This window comes from Pristiophorus japonicus, chromosome 15 (assembly GCF_044704955.1).
Source record: "Pristiophorus japonicus isolate sPriJap1 chromosome 15, sPriJap1.hap1, whole genome shotgun sequence".
NCBI classification, from domain to species: Eukaryota; Metazoa; Chordata; class Chondrichthyes; family Pristiophoridae; genus Pristiophorus; species Pristiophorus japonicus.
In genome coordinates this window covers 112,612,547-112,633,656 of record NC_091991.1, presented here as the reverse complement: position 1 = coordinate 112,633,656, position 21,110 = coordinate 112,612,547, and the positions used below count along the sequence as shown (strand labels likewise).

The window sequence follows — 21,110 nt, the reverse complement described above, 5'->3', positions numbered from 1 at the left end:
CCCCCCCCCCTTTCATCTCACCCTATCAACACATCCCACATCCTTCTATTCCTTCCTCACACACGTGCTTATCCAGCTTCCCCGAAATGCATTTTTGCTATTCGCCTCAACTACTCCATGTGATAGTGAGTTCCACATTCTAAACACTCTCTAGGTGAAGAAGTTTCTCCTGAATTCCCTATTTTCCAATTCCTAATCTTTTCTGGCTCATCATCTGTTCTCCATATACTTAGTTGTGAGACACCGGGAACATAGCTTACCTTAAATAAACAGAAGTTGTTGCATTTGCGGGTCAGATATATATTGCACAGCACAATAATGCTCTTTACAGAAATAAACTTTATTCATTGGTCAAATACAAACACATCCATAAAGTATTGTGTACTGCGTGAAGTCATGGCATGATTCACAAGGCATATTTCAGATGGTGTTCATATTAAATATATTTTATTCTTATATCAACATTTAACAGAGGCTACATTTTCAGTTAAGGTACAAGTTCACAGCCACATTTGCACCAATGACAGTAGGAGCCATTCTTGTAAGATACCCGAGTCGATACGTTTAGGATTTGGTTTAATCTCATGTAATTTCTTTTGACTTATGGAATTGTACTGTAGCTAGAAGTAATGAAATGGTTAAAGTTGTCCATTCCCAGGATGTTTTAGCGGTAGAAACCAGGTCTGATGAAAGGTCATTGACCTGAAACATTAACTCGGTTTCTCTCTCGCCAGATGCTGCCTGACCTGCCGAGTGTTTCCAGCGTTTTCTGTTTTTATATACGTCTTACCAACTGTCAGTCTTGGTGTCAATTTACACCAAAATCCTTTCGCAGTTGAAATGTTCTGCCTTAGTCATAATAAACGCAAGTGCTTATCGAGCATACACATGTACAACTCGTACAACCTATTTCTCCATTTCATGATCACTGTATTCAGAGTTTCCAGCACGTAATCACCGTACATCAAAATCAAAAAAATACATTTCATTCCATTCGATATAACGCTGAACTTAAGTTAAACTTAGCTAAATAGTTTTATTTTATATTAAATTTATATGTTGTTCTGGTTGCACAGGCTTGGCAAATAACTAATAGTTGAAATGTTTATTTTCTTCTAATTGCATAGTATCAGATTCTTCAGAAACATATTGGAGATTTTTATGTCGATATCTTCCAAATTGCTCCATTTTTTCCAGCATCCTCTCTTGGTGTCAATGATATTCTTGCCAAACACGAAGATCACTCAAACGTGGTCCGTACTGGGGTTCGTAGTCAAGGTCCGTGGATCAGGTGTCGTTCAAGCGCAGCAAGGTTCCGGTCGTGGTTGGTATGCTGTTTTGAAAAGTAAAATATATAAACTGGGACTTCTCAGCCCCCAACAACCCAATTGTAACAAGAGATAGAAATGGAACGTTTTCACTTCACGATAGCTTTTAAAGAGGGAAGTGGATGAGTATTTGAAAAATGAAATCATCTTAAAGGGCAAAGGGACAGAACTAAGTGGATAACTCCTACAGAGAGCCAGCACTGTGCAATGGGCCAAATGGCCTTTCTGTGCTGTAAAACTCGATAGAATCAGAGGTTACAGTATCCTTGTCCTTTTTTTAATTTGGCAAAAAAAATCAAATATATTAAAAGACATTTTTGAAACAGATTATTCATTATTTATAGTCCTTTTGTTGTCCTAAAATGTTTCTGTTTTAGGTCCGTCACATATCATCCCCCCAGCTATGATGGGATGAAAGTGGCCTTCTCCCAGGGCCTCTGCAGTTCAGTGAGCTGCGACCAATGCAGCCTTGACAGCAGCCTTGCACTACTCATCCAGGAGTAGCTTTCCTTTCAAACAGAATTTTGCGTGAGGTTCATAGCGTCTCTCCGTCGAAATGGGACACTAGTTCTGCGGGAGTTTGCAAACGTGGCCCTACCAGCCTGTGGCAGAGCAGCAAGAAACCAACCATCAAGGCAGAGCTCCGATCCAGTCTTCGCCCAGTGAGGACACACAGTTACAGCACAGGTCGCTGGATAGAGATCAGGAGCAGGCATCTTGGCCCATTTTCTCCCTTCTGACCTTGGGCGCCGAGGCCAATTGTAACAACCCAGCTAAGATCAGATGACTTAGCAGAGACTGGAAATTGAACCAAGGGAACGTACTTGGTCCGTATAGCTCAGATACTCTCCATTTCATCAAAACTTAAAGACAAATTCCCAGTAACTTTGTGAACACCATATATATGTTATACATTGATTTAACTTAAAGGATATTTCACCATTTCACCAACTCTGCTCCAACGATGTCATGAACGTGATACTGGATCCCCAACTTTACTGCAGAGGTTACTTTCCGAGTTTCCAGGTCCGACTGCAAAACTTCGTTGTACTTGGCTTTCCGGATCATACCAAGAACAGCTTTACGACCTGCAACATGGAACCAACACAGGGGGTTATATTTTAGCAGGCGTTTAACTGTGGAACAATGTCCAAGAGCAACCCAGGCTAACTTGCCCAGGCACCAACCCTTCCTACCCACCCAGGAGAAGAAATGCTGACACAAGACGGGGAGAGAACTCCAGGTGTAAACCTGGATTGGAACACTGCAACAGCATCACACCATATTCCACACTGCCACAGTAATTGCACAACAATTAAACATGGGATTTGAAATATTTCTATCATTTTCTTGAATAAACTTTATTTATTTATAAAAATGTATTCACTAAGAATTAACTTGCATTTCTATAGCGCCTTTCACCGCCTCAGCCAAAGCACTTTACAGCCAATTAAATTAAAATGGAGATGAGGAGGAATTTCTTCTCTCAGAGAGTGGTGAATCTTTGTAATTCTCTTCCCCAGAAAGCTGTGGAGGCTGGGTCATTGAATATATTTAAGGTGGAAATAAACAGATTTTTGAATGATAGGAGAGTCAAGTGTTATGGGGAGCGGGCAGGGAAGTGGAGTTGAGGCCAAGATCAGATCAGCCATAATCTTATTGAATGGCAGAGCAGGCTCAAGGGACCAAATGGCCGACTCCTGCTCCTAATTGTTATGAAATACTTTGAAGCGTAGCGATTATTTTGTAGGGAAATGGGGCATCCAATTTGCACAAAGCAAGGTCCAACAAACAGCAATGTTACAATATGTTTTAACAATTGCGATGGAGGGATAAATATTGACCCAGGACACTGGGAAGAACTCACCTGTTCTTCTTCGTGAGAGGCGGGAGTTCGGGAGGCGAGCGGCCTACAAGAGGCCCGTCAGTGAGCAGCGGGAGTTCGGGAGAGGCGGGAGTTCGGGAGGGAGCGGCCTATAAAAGGCCCGTCAGTGAGCAGCGGGAGATCGGGAGAGGCGGGAGTTCGGGAAGCGAGCGGCCTATAAAAGGCCCGTCAGTGAGCAGCGGGAGTTCGTGAGAGGCGGGAGTTCGGGAGGCGAGCATTCTATAAAAGGCCCAGCCGGTGCAGCTGCAGCAGGGAGGCAAAAAAGTAGAAAGAAATCGAACGGTGATGTCACAACCAAAGGGGTAAGTGATTGGCTGGTGATTGGTAAGTAGCTTTTCTTTTTCTTTTCTATATCAGTAACATTTAGCATTATTGTTGCCAAATTAAGTTTATCTCGGGGTTAAGTCATGGCAGGAGAGCTCGGACACGTGTTATGCTCCTCCTGTACTATGTTGGACCTCATCCCATTTTTTACCTATATCGTTGGTACCTATATGCACCACGACTACTGGCTGTTCACCCTCGCTTTTCAGAATGTCCTGCACCCGCTCCGAGACATCCTATGTAGCAAGTCAGGGACGCTTCCGGTGTCCCTGACGACTACGTGTGCGGGAAGTGCATCCGCCTCCAGCTCCTGACGGACTGCATTGCACCCTGAAGCTGCGGGTGGATTCACTCTGGAGCATCCACAATGCTGAGAATGACGTGAATAGCACGTTTAGCGAGTTGGTCTTACTGCAGGTAAAGGGTACACAGCCAGATAGTAAATGGGTGACCAACAGGAAGAACAGTGCAAGGAAGGTAGTGCAGGGGTCCTCTGCGGTCATCCCCCTGCAAAACAGATACACCGCTTTGGGTACTGTTGAGGGGGATGACTCATCAGGGGGGAGCAGCAGCAGCCAAGTTCATGGCACCGTGGTTGGCTCTGCTGCACAGGAGGGCAGGAAAAAGAGTGGGAGAGCGATAGTGATAGGGGATTCAATTGTAAGGGGAATAGATAGGCATTTCTGCGGCCACAACCGAGATTCCAGGATGGTATGTTGCCTCCCTGGTGCAAGGGTCAAGGATGTCTCGGAGCAGGTGCAGGACATTCTGAAAAGGGAGGGTGAACAGCCAGTTGTCGTGGTGCATATAGGTACCAACAATATAGGTAAAAAAACAGGATGAGGTCCTACAAGACGAATTTAGGGAGCTAGGAGCTAAATTAAAAAGTAGGACCTCAAAAGTAGTAATCTCAGGATTGCTACCAGTGCCACGTGCTAGTCAGAGTAAGAATCGCAGGATAGCTCAGATGAATACTTGAGGAGTGGTGCAAAAGGGAGGGATTCAAATTCCTGGGACATTGGAACCGGTTCTGGGGGAGGTGGGACCAGTACAAACCGGACGGTCTGCACCTGGGCAGGACCGGAACCAATGTCCTAGGGGGAGTGTTTGCTAGTGCTGTTGGGGAGGAGTTAAACTAAAATGGCAGGGGGATGGGAACCTATGCAGGGAGACAGAGGGAAATAAAATGGAGGCAAAAGCAAAAGATAGAAAGGAGAATAGTAAAAGTGGAGGGCAGAGAAACCCAAGGCAAAAAACAAAAAGGATCACATTACAGCAAAATTCTAAAAGGGGCAAAGTGTGTTAAAAAGACAAGCCTGAAGGCTCTGTGCCTCAATGCGAGGAGTATTCAGAATAAGGTGGACGAATTAACTGTGCAGTTAACTGTGCAGCAGTTAACGGATATGATGTAATTGGCATCACGGAGACATGGCTCCAGGGTGACCAAGGCTGGGAACTCAACATCCAGGGGTATTCAACATTTAGGAAGGATAGGCAGAGAGGAAAAGGAGGCGGGGTGGCGTTGCTGGTGAAAGAGGAAATTAATGCAATAGTAAGGAGGGACATTAGCCTGGATGATGTGGAATCGGTATGGGTGGAGCTGCGGAATACCAAAGGGCAGAAAACGTTCGTTGGAGTTGTGTACAGACCACTAAACAGTAGTAGTGAGGTTGGGGACAGCATCAAACAAGAAATAAGGGATGTGTGCAATAAAGGTACAGCAGTTATCATGGGCGATTTTAATCTACATATTGATTGGGCTAACCAAACTGGTAGCAATGCGATGGAGCAGGATTTCCTGGAGTGTATTTGGGATAGTTTTCTAGACCAATATGTCGAGGAACCAACTAGAGAGCTGGCCATCCTAGACTGGGTGATGTGTAATGAGAAGGGACTAATTAGCAATCTTGTTGTGCGAGGCCCCTTGGGGAAGAGTGACCATAATATGGTAGAATTCGTTATTAAGTTTGAGAGTGACACAGTTAATTCAGAAACTAGGGTCCTGAACTTAAGGAAAGGTAACTTCGACGGTATGAGGAGTGAATTGGCTAGAATAGACTGGCAGAGGATACTTAAAGGGTTGACGGTGGACAGGCAATGGCAAACATTTAAAGATCACATGGATGAACTTCAGCAATTGTACATCCCAGTCTGGAGTAAAAATAAAACGGGGAAGGTGGCTCAACTGTGGCTAACAAGGGAAATTAAGGATAGTGTTAAAGCCAAGGAAGAGGCATATAAATTGGCTAGAAAAAGCAACAAACCTGAGGACTGGGAGAAATTTAGAATTCAACAGAGGTGGACTAAGGGTTTAATTAAGAGGGGGAAAATAGAGTACGAGAGGAAGCTTGCAGGGAACATAAAAACTGACTGCAAAAGCTTCTATAAATATGTGAAGAGAAAAAGATTAGTGAAAACAAATGTAGGTCCCTTGCAGTTGGATTCAGGTGAATTTATAATGGGGAACAAAGAAATGGCAGACCAACTGAACAAATACTTTGGTTCTGTCTTCACGAGGGAAGACACAAATAACCTTCCGGAAGTACTAGGGGACTGAGGGTCTAGTGAGAAGGAGGAACTGAGGGATATCCTTATGAGGCGGGAAATTGTGTTAGGGGAAATTGATGGGATTGAAGGACGATAAATCCCTGGGGCCTGATAGTCTGCATCCCAGAGTACTTAAGGAAGTGGCTCTAGAAATAGTGGATGCATTGGTGATCATTTTCCAACAGTCTATCGACTCTGGATCAGTTCCTATGGACTGGAGGGTAGCTAATGTAACACCGCTTTTTAAAAAAGGAGAGAAAACGGGTAATTATAGACCAGTTAGCCTGACATCAGTAGTGGGGAAAATATTGGAATCAATCATGAAGGATGAAATAGCAGCACATTTGGAAAGCAGTGACAGGATCGGTCTAAGTCAGCATGGATTTATGAAAGGAAAATCATGCTTGACGAATCTTCTGGAATTTTTTGAGGATGTAACTAGCAGGGTGGACAAGGGAGAACCAGTGGATGTGGTGTATTTGGACTTGCAAAAGGCTTTTGACAAGGTCCCGCAAAAGAGATTGGTGTGCAAAATCAAAGTGCATGGTATTGGGGGTAATGTACTGACGTGGATAGAGAACTGGTTGGCAGACAGGAAGAAGAGAGTCGGGATAAACGGGTCCTTTTCAGAATGGCAGGCAGTGACTAGTGGAGTGCCGCAGGGCTCCGTGCTGGAACCCCAGCTCTTTACAATATACATTAACGATTTAGATGAAGGAATTGAGTGTAATATCTTAAAGGTTGCAGATGACACTAAGCTGGGTGGCGGTGTGAGCTGTGAGGAGGCTGCAGGGTGACTTGGACAGGTTAGGTGAGTGTGCAAATGCATGGCAGATGCAGTATAATGTGGATAAATGTGAGGTTATCCATTTTGGGGGCAAAAACACGAAGGCAGATTATCTGAATGGTGGCAGATTAGGAAAAGGGGAAGTGCAACGAGACCTGGGTGTCTTGGTTCATCAGTCATTGAAAGTTGGCATGCAGATACAGCAGGCGGTGAAGAAGGCAAATGGTATGTTGGCCTTCATAGCTAGGGGATTTGAGTACAGGAGCAGGGAGGTCTTACAGGACCTTAGTGAGACCTCACCTGGAATATTGTGATCAGTTTTGGTCTCCTAATCTGAGGAAGGACGTTCTTGCAATTGAGGGAGTGCAGCGAAGGTTCACCAGACTAATTCCAGGGATGGCTGGATTGTCATATGAGCAGAGACTGGATCAACTGGGCCTTTATTTACTGAAGTTTAGAAGGATGAGAGGGGATCTCATAGAAACGTATAAGATTCTGATGGGATTACACAGGTTAGATGCGGGAAGAATGTTCCCGATGTTGGGGAAGTCCAGAAGCAGGGGACATAGTCTTAGGATAAGGGGTAGGCCATTTAGGACTGAGATGAGGAGAAACTTCACTCAGAGAGTTGTTAACCTGTGGAATTCCCTGACGCAGAGAGTTGTTGATGCCAGTTCATTGGATATATTCAAGAGAGAGTTAGATATGGCCCTTACGGCTAAAGGGATCCAGGGGTATGGAGAGAAAGCAGGAAAGGGGCACTGAGGGAGTGATCAGCCATGATCTTATTGAATGGTGGTGCAGGCTCGAAGGGCCGAATGGCCTACTCCTGCACCTATTTTCTATGTGTCCATGTTTCGAATAGTGCCCTGGGATCTTTTACATCCAGCCGAGAGAGCAGATGGGAGCTCAGTTTCACACTGTAGCACTCCCTCAGTGCTGCACTGAAGTGTCAGCCTAGATTATGTGCCCAAGTGTCTGGAGTGGGGCTTAAACCCACGACCTTCTGAGTCAGAGGCGAGTGTGCTACCCAGAGCCACGGCCAACACAACTTCATTTTCAGCCATCAAGTAACAATATCTGAGAGACAAACAGCACCACAAAACCATCTGCAGCCTTCTGATCGAGTTCAAAGTAGCTTGTGCCCGTCAGTAACAGTCCCACCAATTACGTTGTGATGGGACTTGCCTTTCACAAAATATTTCACAAATCGGCCTGCGCCTGGAATAGCGAGCCACCAGCTTCCGACATCTCTCACCGTAAGAAGTCCTGCATTCACCAGCTGCCTGCCAACAAAAATGAAAATATTTCAAAAGGAAAGTAACCAGGAAACCATTACATTCACTTCCAGGCGATCACGTTATCGGAACAGAATCTGTTGGCATGGTGCAGATTAGAGCTACTTCATGGGCACGCGTGACGATGAATAAGGTTTTGCAGAGTCTACAACCTGCATAAAACCCATATGCAAATTTACAAGACATTAAACCAAAGGTCCTGTTTGCCTGATCCATTAATCCAAGTGGACATTAATGAACACATGGCACTATTTGAAGAGTTCTTCCAAGTGTTCTGGTCACCAAACACCTCCAAAAACTGATTAACTGGATATTCTTCTTATTGTGTTCCTAACACAGATGAGGCTGCACACAGGGAGGTTAAAGTAACAGTGACCTCAGTCTTTAATAAGACACTCCAGAGTGAGGAACAGGCCTTAGGGGCCGGCTTATATACAGTGCTCCCAAGGGATGCTGGGATCCCTTGGGACTTCAGGGGATGAGCTCCCTGGTGGTGGAACATGGGAGTGCATGCTTTACAGATACACAACATCACTCCCCCCACAAAGTCAAAGTGAAAACTATTTACAAGGTGAGGCGGTCGGGAGCCTTTCTTTCCCTGGTGGACCGCCTCGGTACAAATGTCTGTTCTGGTCTGTTGGCTGTGCCCTCGCTGGGCTGGAGTGTTGTTGACCCTACAGGGCTGCTAGGTGAGCCTGGCCTTGCTGGGCTGTTCGGCGTGATGGGTTCGATTTCCTGCTCCAGCGTGGTGTCGTTGATCCTTTAGGTGTGTGTTGTGCGCTTGAAAAAAGTGGTGTCTGCTGTGGGTTGTTCAGGGCAGTCTGTGAACCGCAGCCTCCTTTGGTCCAGGTGCTTTCTGCAAATTTGTCCATTGTCTAGTTTGACTACAAGCACCCTATTCCCGTGCCCGCGATCCACTTGGGTCCATGTCCATAGTTTAGCACATACACAGGGTCATTCAGATCAATTTCCCGTGACACAGTGGCGCGGCCATCGTTTACATTTTGTTGCTGCTGCCTGCTCTCTACCTGATCATGAAGGTTGGGGTGAACCAGCGAGAGTCTGATTTTAAGTGTCCCTTTCATGAGTAGCTCAGCCGGGGGCACCCCTGTGAGCGAGTGGGGTCTCGTGCGGTAGCTGAGTAGTACTCGGGGCAGGCGGGTTTGGAGTGAACCTTCTGTGACTCATTAAAGGCTCTGTTTGATGGTTTGTACTGCCCGCTCTGCCTGCCCATTGGAGGCTGGTTTAAACGGGGCCGAGGTGACATGTTTGATCCCATTGCAGGTCATGAATTCTTTAAATTCGGCACTGGTAAAACATGGCCCGTTGTCACTGACCAGTATGTCAGGCAGGCCGTGGGTGGCAAACATGGCCCTCAGGTTTTCAATGCTGGCGGTGGCAGTGCTTCCCGACATTATTTCACATTCAATCCATTTTGAAAAAAGCATCCACCACCACCAGGAACATTTTACCGAGAAACGGGCCCGCATAGACGATGCGTCACATGCTAGCACAAGTCTTTTACACGGGTTATACAATACAAGCAGCTTGTTGGAGCATAAAATGTTTCTGGCTTTTTCAAGAAATTATTTGTTTTTTTCCCTATACCCAGTTCTCACCTTTGCGCAATAACACATGTAGGGGCTCTAAAAGGGTGCTTAACCCCAATAGGAAGTTACCAAAATAGTTGGAGTCGTCCCAGGAACGAGCGCAGCTCCGTGATGTTCTGTGGCCTGGGCGCGTTCCTGATAGACTCTGTCTTCGCGTCTGTGGGCCGAATGCCGTCCGCCGCGATCTTTCTCCCCAAAAACTCCACTTCTGTTGCAATGAAGACGCATTTCGACCTCTTCGACAAAGCCCTACGCGATCCAGATGCTGGAGGACCTCCTCCAGGTTTTGTAGGTGCTCGGCGGTTTCCCGACCAGTGACCAATATATCGTCCTGAAAGACCACCGTGTGTGGTACTGACTTGAGTAGGCTCTCCATGTTTCTCTGGGAGATCGCTGCAGCCGACCGAATTTCAAATGGGCATCTGTTGTAGATGAACAGTCCCTTGTGCGTGTTGATGCAGGTGAGGCCCTTCGAAGACTCCTGTAGCTCCTGCGTCATGTAGACCGAAGTCAGGTCGAGCTTGGTGAACATCTTGCCTCCTGCCAGCGTCGCAAATAGATCGTCTGCCTTAGGTAGCGGGTATTGGTCCTGTAGCGAGTAACGATTAATAGTTACTTTATAATCGCCGCAAATCCTGACCGTGCCATCACTTTTGAGTACTGGAACAATCGGGCTGGCCCACTTGCTGAATTCCACTGGGGAGATGATGCCCTCGTGTTGAAGCCTGTCCAGCTCGATTTCCACTCTCTCCCTCATCATGTGAGGTACCGCTCACGCCTTGTGGTGAATGGGTCGTACCTCTGGGACCAAGTGGATCCGCACCTTCGCTCCGGAAAAGTTTCCAATGCCTGGAAAGGGAAGGAAATTTGTTAAGAACCTGGGTACATGAGGCCTCATCGACATGTGATAGCGCTCGGATGTCATCCCAGTTCCAGCGGATTTTACCCAGCCAGCGCCTTCCAAGCAGTGTGGGGCCATTGCCCGGGGCAATCCAGAGTGGCAGTTCATGCACCGTGCCCTCGTAGATGACCTTGACTATGGCGCTGCCTAGGACAGTGATAAGCTCTTTGGTGTACGTTCTCAGTTTCGTGTGGATGGGGCTCAGGGCTGGTCTGAATGCCTTGTTGCACCACAGTCTCTCAAACATCTTTTTACTCATGATGGATTGGCTAGCGCCAGTGTCCAGTTCCATGGCTACGGGTAAGCCATTGAATTTTACATTTAGCATTATAGGTGGACATTTCGTCAAAAATGTGTGCACCCCGTGTACTTCAGCATCTGCCTCCTCTCTCTGAGGCTCGAAATTGCTTTGATCCACCATGGACCGATCTTCCTCTGCCACGTGGTGGTTAGCAGGTTTTGCAGAGCTTGCAGCTCATTTGCAAGCTCGTTGGAGGTGCCCCATTGTTCCACAGCTCTTGCAAACATATCCTTTGAAGCGGCATGAATAGGCTGAATGGAAGCCTCCACAACGCCAACAAGGTGTGAATTGCCTTGCATTCATCCTTTGTTGGGGACTCGGAGTCATCTGGGTCACTTGAGGCCTGCTGGCAGTTGCAGATTCGTGGGTTCTGCCCTGTACATTTCTGCTCGCAAACACAGTTCCAGTTAATTTATGAACATTGCCAGCACTTGTGTGCTGTGAGATTAGTTTAGTGTTATCACTGGTGGACATAAACGCCTGTGCCATCGCAATGGCCTTACTGAGGGTCGGTGTCTCTGCAGTCAAAAGTTTTCATAGGATGGTCTCGTGGCCAATGCCCAGTACAAAAAAGTCTCTGAGCATTTGCTCCAGGTAGCCATCAAACTCACATTGTCCTGCAAGTTGCCTTAGCTCGGCGACGTAGCTCGCCACTTCCTGACCTTCAGATCGTTAGCACATGTAGAACCGATACCTCGCCATCAGCACGCTCTCCCTCGGGTTAAGATGCTCCCGAACCAGTGTACACAGCTCCTCATACGACTTATCTGTGGGTTTCACCGGAGCCAGAAGATTCTTCATGAGGCTGTAGGTCGGTGCCCCGCAGACTGTGAGGAGGACCGCTCTCCTTTTTGCAGCGCTTCCTTCTCCGTCCAGCTCGTTGGCTACAAGGTACTGGTCTAGCCGTTCGACATAGGCTTCCCAGTCCTCACCCTCCGAGAACTTCTCCAGGATGCCCAGTTTGCTGCATCTTTACGTTGGATTCGTATTCTCGTCGCCAGTTGTTGTGTTCCTAACACAGATGAGGCTGCACAACGGGAGGTTAAAGTAACAGTGACCTCAGTCTTTAATAAGACACTCCAGAGTGAGGAACAGGCCTTAGGGGCCGGCTTATATACAGTGCTCCCAAGGGATGCTGGGATCCCTTGGGACTTCAGGGGATGAGCTCCCTGGTGGCGGAACATGGGAGTGCATGCTTTACAGATAAACAACACTTCTGATTGCCGTCATTACAATGAAAAAAAGAGAAACCTCTCCGTGAAGCAAATGGAAGCAATGCTTCAGCATGTCTTTCACACTCGGAGCCTGGTTAGAAACATAGAAACATAGAAAATAGGTGCAGGAGTAGGCCATTCGGCCCTTCGAGCCTGCACCGCCATTCAATAAGATCATGGCTGATCATTCCCTCAGTACCCATTTCCTGCTTTCTCTTCATATCCCTTGATCCCTTTAGTCGTAAGGGCCATATCTAACTCCCTCTTGAATATATCCAATGAACTGGCATCAACAACTCTCTGCTGCAGAGAATTCCACAGGTTAATAACTCTCTGAGTGAAGAAGTTTCTCCCCATCTCAGTCCTAAATGGCTTACCCCTTATCCTAAGACTGTGTCCCCTGGTTCTGGACTTCCCCAACATCGGGAACATTCTTCCCGCATCTAACCTGTCCAGTCCCGTCAGAATCTTATACGTTTCTATGAGATCCCCTCTGATCCTTCTAAACTCCAGTGAATAAAGGCCCAATTGATCCAGTCGCTCCTCATATGTCAGTCCTGCCATCCCGGGAATCAGTCTGGTGAACCTTCGCTGCACTCCCTCAATAGCAAGAACGTCCTTCCTCAGATTAGGAGATTAGAAGACCAAAACTGTACGCAATATTCCAACTGAGGCCTCACTAAGGCCCTGTACAACTGCAGTAAGACCTCCCTGCTCCTATACTCAAATCCCCTAGCTATGAAGGCCAACATACCATTTGCCTTCTTCACTGCCTGCTGTACCTGCATGCCAACCTTCAATGACTGATGAACCATGACACCCAAGTCTCGTTGCAGCTCCCTTTTTCCTAATCTTCCGCCATTCAGATAATATTCTGCCTTCGTGTTTTTGCCCCCAAAATGGATAACCTCACATTTATCCACATTATACTGCATCTGCCATGCAGTTGCCCACTCACCTAACCTGTCCAAGTCACCCTGCAGCCTCTTAGAGTCCCCCTCACAGCTCACACCGCCACCCAGTTTAGTATCATCTGCAAACTTGGAGATATTACACTCAATTCCTTCATCCAAATCGTTAATGTATATTGTAAAGAGCTGGGGTCCCAGCACTGAGCCCTGCGGCACTCCACTAGTCACTGCCTGCCATTCTGAAAAGGACGCATTTATTCCTACTCTTTGCTTCCTGTCTGCCAACCAGTTCTCTATCCACGTCAATACATTACCCCCAATACCATGTGCCGTAATTTTGCACACCAATCTCTTGTGCGGGACCTTGTCAAAAGCCTTTTGAAAGTCCAAATACACCACACCCACTGGTTCTCCCTTGTCCACTCTGCTCGTTACATCCTCAAAAAATTCCAGAAGATTCGTCAAGCATGATTTCCCCTTCATAAATCCATGCTGACTTGGTTCGATCCTGTCACTGCTTTCCAAATATGCTGCTATTTCATCTTTAATGATTGATTCCAAAATTTTCCCCACTACTGATGTCAGGCTAACCGGTCTATAATTACCCGTTTTCTCTCTCCCTCCTTTTTTTAAAAGTGGTGTTACATTAGCTACCCTCCAGTCCATAGGGACTGGTCCAGAGTCGATAGACCGTTGGAAAATGATCACCAATGCATCCACTATTTCTCGGGCCATTTCCTTAAGTACTCTGGGATGCAGACTATCAGGGATTTATCGGCCTTCAATCCCATCAATTTCCCTAACACAATTTCCGGCCTAATAAGTTCCTCCTTCTCACGAGCTTCACTATCCCCTGGTACAATCGGAAGGTTATTTTTGTCTTTCTTCGTGAAGACAGAACCGAAGTATTTGTTCAATTGGTCTGCCATTTCTTTTATTTAGGTTTTTTTGCGATCAAAATAACAAATGATTTTCCATCAGTGAGCAAAAATCAGAACACTTCCTAAAAGAGAATGGCTGTAAATAAACCCGTTTGAATTGTTACTTTAAAAAACTCAAGAGGCTATTCATGTCAGAAAAATACTTACACAGTGTACTCATTGAATGGCATAACAGGCTTGAGTGGCTGAAAATCCTACTCCTGTTCCTATCAGACAAGAGGCAATTCTTTCGTGTTTGATTCCTTTGCATTATCCTGGGTACTCACGTTATTTCTTGGTCATGAAACGAAAACTCCTTCAGCATTTTATCTTCGTTGAAACCAATATCTGTACAGGAGGTCAGCACGGTCTCCAGAAACCTTTGTACTGTTAGAGCACTCTCTCTTGTCGCTGTCGCAGCCAAAACTTTACTTTTATAATCTTCACTAAATACAACGCCGAACACATCCGTGTCAAATCCAAACTGGAAAATCCGAACATCTCCCAGATCCTTCATCTCATTCTGATCAACATACAGGAATGAAGACATTGACATTATTTATTCGGTTACTTGTATTTTAAATTTAGGTAGATTTGAATATCCTGATCTGCCTTATCTTTGCTTATGTTCTTTCAACTTTGGCAGTACCCTGCAATATTGACTTATTTAGAGGGTAAACCTAGGCAGTGACATGCAATAAAGGCATGAAGATTGATCCTTGAGGTCACCTTACAAATACAGTTTGGAGCAATTCTTGATATTAGAGAGGTGACTATAACTAGTCACTGTATCAGCCTTGGCTCAGTGGGTAGCACACTCACCTCAGAGTCAGATGGTTGCGGGTTCAAGTCCCACTCCAGGGACTTGAGCACATAGTCCTGGCTAACACAGTACTGAGGGAGTGCTGAAGAAAAGTCATACGCCTGAAATGTTAACTCTGCTTCTCTCCCACAGAGGTTGTCTGATCTGCAGACTGTTTCCAGCATTTTCTGTTTTTACTGAACAAGGAATTCAAATGGATATAAAGTGACTTGTAAGAACATAAGAAATAGGAGCTGGAGTACGTCCTACAGGCCCTCGAGCCTGCTCCGCCATTCAATAAGATCATGGTTGATCATCGACCTCAACTCCACTATCCTGCCCGATCTCCATATCCCTTGATTCCCCTAGACTGCAAAAATCTATCTATCTCAACCTTGAATATACTCAAAGACTGAGCCTCCACAGTCCTCTGGGACAGTGAAATCCAGAGATTCACCAACCTCTGAGTGAAAAAATTCCTCCTCACCTCAGTCCCAAATGGCCTACCCCTTATCCTGAGTTCTAGACACTCCAGTCAAGAGAAATAACCTCTCAGCATCTATCCTGTCAATCCCTTCAGAATCTTGTATGTTTCAATGAGACCATCTCTCATTCTTCTAAACTCCGGAGAGTATAGACCCATTCTACACAATCTCACATCATAAGGCAGCCCTCTCATCGCAGGAATCAATCTAGTGAACCTCTGTTGTACCGCCTCCAAGACAAATATATCCTTCCTTAGATAAGGAGACCAAAACTGTGCACAGTACTCCAGGTGTGGTCTCACCAAGGCCCTGTACGATTGTAGCCAGACTTCCTTACTCTTATACTCCAACCCCCTTGCAATAAAGGACAACATGCCATTTGCCTTCCTTATTGCTTGCTGTACCTGTATGCTAGCTTTCTGTGTTTCTTGCACAAGGACACCCAAATCTCTCTGAACATCAACATTTAAAAGTTTCTCACCATTTAAAAAATATTTTGTTTTTCTATTCTTCCTACTAAAGTGAATAACCTCACATTTCCCCACATTATACTCCATCTGGCACCTCACTGCCCACTCACTTAGTCTGTCTATGTGAAGCTTTGTGTTCTCCTCACAGCTTACTGTCCCACCTAGCTTTGTATCGGCAAGAAACAAAAAGGGCCACACTACATCATAATTCTAAAAGGACAAAGGGTGTTAAAAAAACAAGCCTGAAGGCTTTGTGTCTTAATGCAAGGAGTATCCGTAATAAGGTGGATGAATTAACTGTGCAAATAGATGTTCACAGATATGATGTGATTGGGATTACAGAGACGTGGCTCCAGGATGATCAGGGCTGGGAACTCAACATCCAAGGGTGTTCAACATTCAGGAAGGATAGAATAAAAGGAAAAGGAGATGAGGTAGCATTGCTAGTTAAAGAGGAGATTAATGCAATAGTTAGGAAGGACATTAGCTTGGATGATGTGGAATCTATATGGGTAGAGCTACAGAACACCAAAGGGCAAAAAACATTAGTGGGAGTTGTGTACAGACCTCCAAACAGTAGTAGTGATGTTGGGGAGGGCATCAAACAGGAATTTAGGGGTGCATGCAATAAAGGTGCAGCAGTTATCATGGGTGACTTTAATATGCATATAGATTGGGCTTACCCAACTGGAAGCAATACGGTGGAGGAGGATTTCCTGGAGTGCATAAGGGATGGTTTTCTAGACCAATATGTCGAGGAACCAACTAGGGGGGAGGCCATCTTAGACTGGGTGTTGTGTAATGAGAGAGGATTAATTAGCAATCTCGTTGTGCGAGGCCCCTTGGGGAAGAGTGATCATAATATGGTGGAATTCTACATTAGGATGGAGAATGAAACAGTTAATTCAGAGACCATGGTCCAGAACTTAAAGAAGGGTAACTTTGAAGGTATGAGGCGTGAATTGGCTAGGAAAGATTGGCGAATGATACTTAAGGGGTTGACTGTGGATGGGCAATGGCAGACATTTAGAGACCGCATGGATGAACTTCAACAATTGTACATCCCTGTCTGGCGTAAAAATAAAAAAGGGAAGGTGGCTATCAAGGGAAATCAGGGATAGTATTAAAGCCAAGGAAGTGGCATACAAATTGGCCAGAAATAGCAGTGAACCCGGGGACTGGGAGAAATTTAGAACTCAGCAGAGGAGGACAAAGGGTTTGATTAGGGCAGGGAAAATAGAGTACGAGAAGAAGCTTGCAGGGAACATTAAGACGGACTGCAAAAGTTTCTATAGATATGTGAAGAGAAAAAGGTTAGTAAAGACAAATGTAGGTCCTCTGCAGTCAGAATCAGGGGAAGTCATAACTGGGAACAAAGAAATGGCAGACCAATTGAAGAAGTACTTTGGTTCGGTATTTACTAAGGAGGACACAAACAACCTTCCGGATATAAAAGGGGTCAGAGGGTCTAATAAGAAGGAGGAACTGAGGGAAATCCTTATTAGTCGGGAAATTGTGTTGGGGAAATTGATGGGATTGAAGGTCGATAAATCCCCAGGGCCTGATGGACTGCATCCCAGAGTACTTAAGGAGGTGGCCTTGGAAATAGCGGATGCATTGACAGTCATTTTCCAACATTCCATAGACTCTGGATCAGTTCCTATGGAGTGGAGGGTAGCCAATGTAACCCCACTTTTTAAAAAAGGAGGGAGAGAGAAAACAGGGAATTATAGACCGGTCAGCCTGACATCGGTAGTGAGTAAAATGATAGAATCAATTATTAAGGATGTCATAGCAGCGCATTTGGAAAGAGGTGACATGATAGGCCCAAGTCAGCATGGATTTGTGAAAGGGAAATCATGCTTGACATATCTTCTGGAATTTTTTGAGGATGTTTCCAGTAGAGTGGACAAGGGAGAACCAGTTGATGTGGTGTATTTGGACTTTCAGAAGGCTTTCGACAAGGTCCCACACAAGAGATTAATGTGCAAAGTTAAAGCACATGGGATTGGGGGTAGTGTGCTGATGTGGATTGAGAACTGGTTGGCAGACAGGAAGCAAAGAGTAGGAGTAAATAGGTACTTTTCAGAATGGCAGGCAGTGACTAGTGGGGTACCGCAAGGTTCTGTGCTGGGGCCCCAGCTGTTTACATTGTACATTAATGATTTAGATGAGGGGATTAAATGTAGTATCTCCAAATTTGCAGATGACACTAAGTTGGGTGGCAGTGAGAGCTGCAGAGTGACTTGGATAGGTTAGGTGAGTGGACAAATGCATGGCAGATGAAGTATAATGTGGATAAATGTGAGGTTTATCCACTTTGGTGGTAAAAACAGAGAGACAGACTATTATCTTAATGGTGACAGATTAGGAAAAGGGGAGGTGCAACGAGACCTGGGTGTCATGGTACATCAGTCATTGAAGGCTGGCATGCAGGTAAAGCAGGCAGTTAAGAAAGCAAATGGCATGTTGGCCTTCATAGCAAGGGGATTTGAGTACAGGGGCAGGGAGGTGTTACTACAGTTGTACAGGGCCTTGGTGAGGCCACACCTGGAGTATTGTGTACAGTTTTGGTCTCCTAACTTGAGGAAGGACATTCTTGCTATTGAGGGAGTGCAGCGAAGGTTCACCAGAATGATTCCCGGGATGGTGGGACTGATGTATCAAGAAAGACTGGATCAACTGGGCTTGTATTCACTGGAGTTCAGAAGAATGAGAGGGGATCTCATAGAAACGTTTAAAATTCTGACGGGTTTAGACAGGTTAGATGCAGGAAGAATGTTCCCAATGTTGGGGAAGTCCAGAACCAGGGGTCACAGTCTAAGGATAAGGGGTAAGCCATTTAGGACCGAGATGAGGAGAAACTTCTTCACCCAGAGAGTTGTGAACCTGTGGAATTCTCTACCATAGAAAGTTGTTGAGGCCAATTCACTAAATATATTCAAAAAGGAGTTAGATGTAGTCCTTACTACTAGGGTGATCAAGGTGTATGGCGAGAAAGCAGGAATGGTGTACTGAAGTTGCATGTTCAGCCATGAACTCATTGAATGGCGGTGCAGGCTCGAAGGGCCAAATGGCCTACTCCTGCACCTATTTTCTATGTGTCTATGTCAGCAAACTTGGATACATTGCACTCGGTCCCTTCATCTAGGTCATTAATATAGATTGTAAATAGCTGAGGCCCCAGCACTGATCTTTGCGGCTCCCCACTAGTTACAGTCTGTCAACCTGAAAAAGCCCCATTTATCCCTACTCTCTGTTTTCTGTCCTTTAACCAATCCTCCATTCATGCTAATACAGTATAGGTTGAACTTCCCTTATCCGGCACACTCGGGACCTGGCCTGTTCCGAATAAGGGATATTTCCGGATAATGGGAGGTCACATGTTTTCAGTGTGTGTGTGTGTGCCGATTGGCTGAAACAATTGTCAATCAGACAGTCAGTGTGATGTTGGCGGGCCGAGCGAGCCCTGAGGTGTCAGCGGGCCGTCGGGCCCCCAGGTGCTCTAGGTTGAGAGGGTGGGGCTTCTGCTCCTGCTAATAACTTTCTTTCTAGTAAGTGTGTGGATTTTCTGTTTAGGTGAATGATTTAATTAAATAAGAGGAAAGGTTTCACCGTTGTGCCAAAAAAGGGAATGAGAAACCTGTGGTGGGGGTTCGGAGTTCTGCGCATGCGCCATCTGGTGGCCGGGAATGGTGCCGGACGAGGGGTGGTGCCGGATAAGAGAGTCCAACTGTACCTCCAATCCCATGAGCCCTTATCTTATGTCATAATCTTTTATATGGCACCTTATCGAATGCTTTTGGAAATCCAAATATACTACGTCCACTGGTTCCCTTTTATCTATGCTGTTACATCCTCAAAAAATTCTAAATTAAATTTGTCAAACATGATTTCCCTTTCATAAAACCATGTTGACTCTGCCTAATCATGTTATGATTTTCCAAGTGCCCTGAGACCACTTCCTTTACAATGGATTCCAGCATTTTCCCCGACGACTGACGTTAGGCTAACTGGCCTGTAGTTCCCTGTTTTCTCTCTCCCTCCTTTCTTGAATAGCAGTGTTATGTTTGTCACCTTCCAATCCGCTGGGACCGTTCTAGAATCTATGGAATTTTGAAAGATCAAAACCAGTGCATCCACCATCTCTGCAGCTACCTCTTTTAGAATCCTAGGATGTCGGGCGTCAGGTTGAGGGGATTTGTCGGCTTTTAGTCTCATTAGTTTCTCTAGTACTTTTTCTCTACTTATATTAATTACATTAAGCTCTTCACCCTTATTTTAGGTATGCTTTTTGCATCTTCTACTGTGAAGATAGATACAAGATATCTGGTTAACATTTCTGCCATTTCCTTATTCCCCGTGATAATTTCTCCTGCCTCATCCTCTAAAAGACCAGTGTTTACTTTTGCTACACTCTTCCTTTTTACACAATTGTAGAAGCTCTTACAATCTGCTTTTATATTTCTTGCAAATTTTCTCTCCTAGTTTATTTATTCCTTTTTATAATTTTAAATTTTCATCCTTTGCTGGTTTCTGAAACTCTCCTAATCCTCATGCTTACTACTATTCTTTGCAACATTATAAGCTTCTTCTTTCAATCTAATGCTATCCTTAACTTCTTTAGTTAGCCACAGATGGATCACTTTTCCTGTGAAGTTTTTGTTTCTCAATGGAATGTATTTTTGTTGAGAATTATGAAATGTTTCTTTAAATGCTAGCCACTGCTTATCTACTGCCATACCTTTTTTCCAATCTGACTTAGTCAACTCGCCCTTCATACCTATGTAACTGGCTTTATTGGCCAACATACATACATTTCTATCTTAGCCAGTTCCCCACATACTTAGCCAACGCACACAATAGCTTTACACAGTGATGGGACTTACCAGCTGGCGATCAACTGTGGTTTTGTCTTTAACAATGCTGTAAAGTTGGTGTTTTAGAACTATAGGTGGAAGAGAATCATCAAATAACTTACGGGGGAACAAGGATGCTAGAAAGATCAGCGCAGATTTAGTATCATTTGGCACACCTATTAAAAAAATTTGTAAAAAAGTGAAGAATTGTCATTGTTCAGTTTCAAAATCCTTTACAAAAATAATTTTAAAATAATTACACCACTGAAGTAATCTAAAGGAAAACTATAATTTGTGCGCATTTTAAATAGGTTAGGCAAGCTATTGAGGGCTTTCTTTCAACTACAATAAACTAACCTGGATTCAAAAAATTTGAGATCTAGCAGAAATATCTAGTATGGATTAAGTCAGTTATTGTCATCATTTGGATTGTCCAGGGTTTTTTTAATAGCTTGGACTTTGTTTATA

The 21,110-nt window shown here is 45.0% G+C and overlaps 1 protein-coding gene across 5 annotated transcripts in view; it reads right to left on the bottom strand.

Annotated features, from left to right (window-relative positions):
- Window positions 1-321: 321 nt before the first annotated feature.
- The window catches only part of LOC139280976 (inactive serine/threonine-protein kinase 19-like), a 22,953-nt gene continuing 2,164 nt past the window's right edge, over window positions 322-21,110 (bottom strand). For 4 of the 5 annotated variants that reach the window (XM_070900812.1, XM_070900814.1, XM_070900815.1 and 1 more), the window contains exons 3-7: window positions 20,673-20,818; window positions 14,314-14,549; window positions 8,060-8,157; window positions 2,269-2,416; window positions 322-1,333 (exon numbers count right to left, since the gene is read on the bottom strand). In XM_070900812.1, coding sequence (XP_070756913.1) covers window positions 1,288-1,333; window positions 2,269-2,416; window positions 8,060-8,157; window positions 14,314-14,549; window positions 20,673-20,818 — 674 coding nt within the window. In that variant the 3' untranslated portion in view covers window positions 322-1,287. The remainder of the gene's footprint in view (window positions 1,334-2,268; window positions 2,417-8,059; window positions 8,158-14,313; window positions 14,550-20,672; window positions 20,819-21,110) is intronic. The other variant, XM_070900813.1, reaches the window with a different exon arrangement.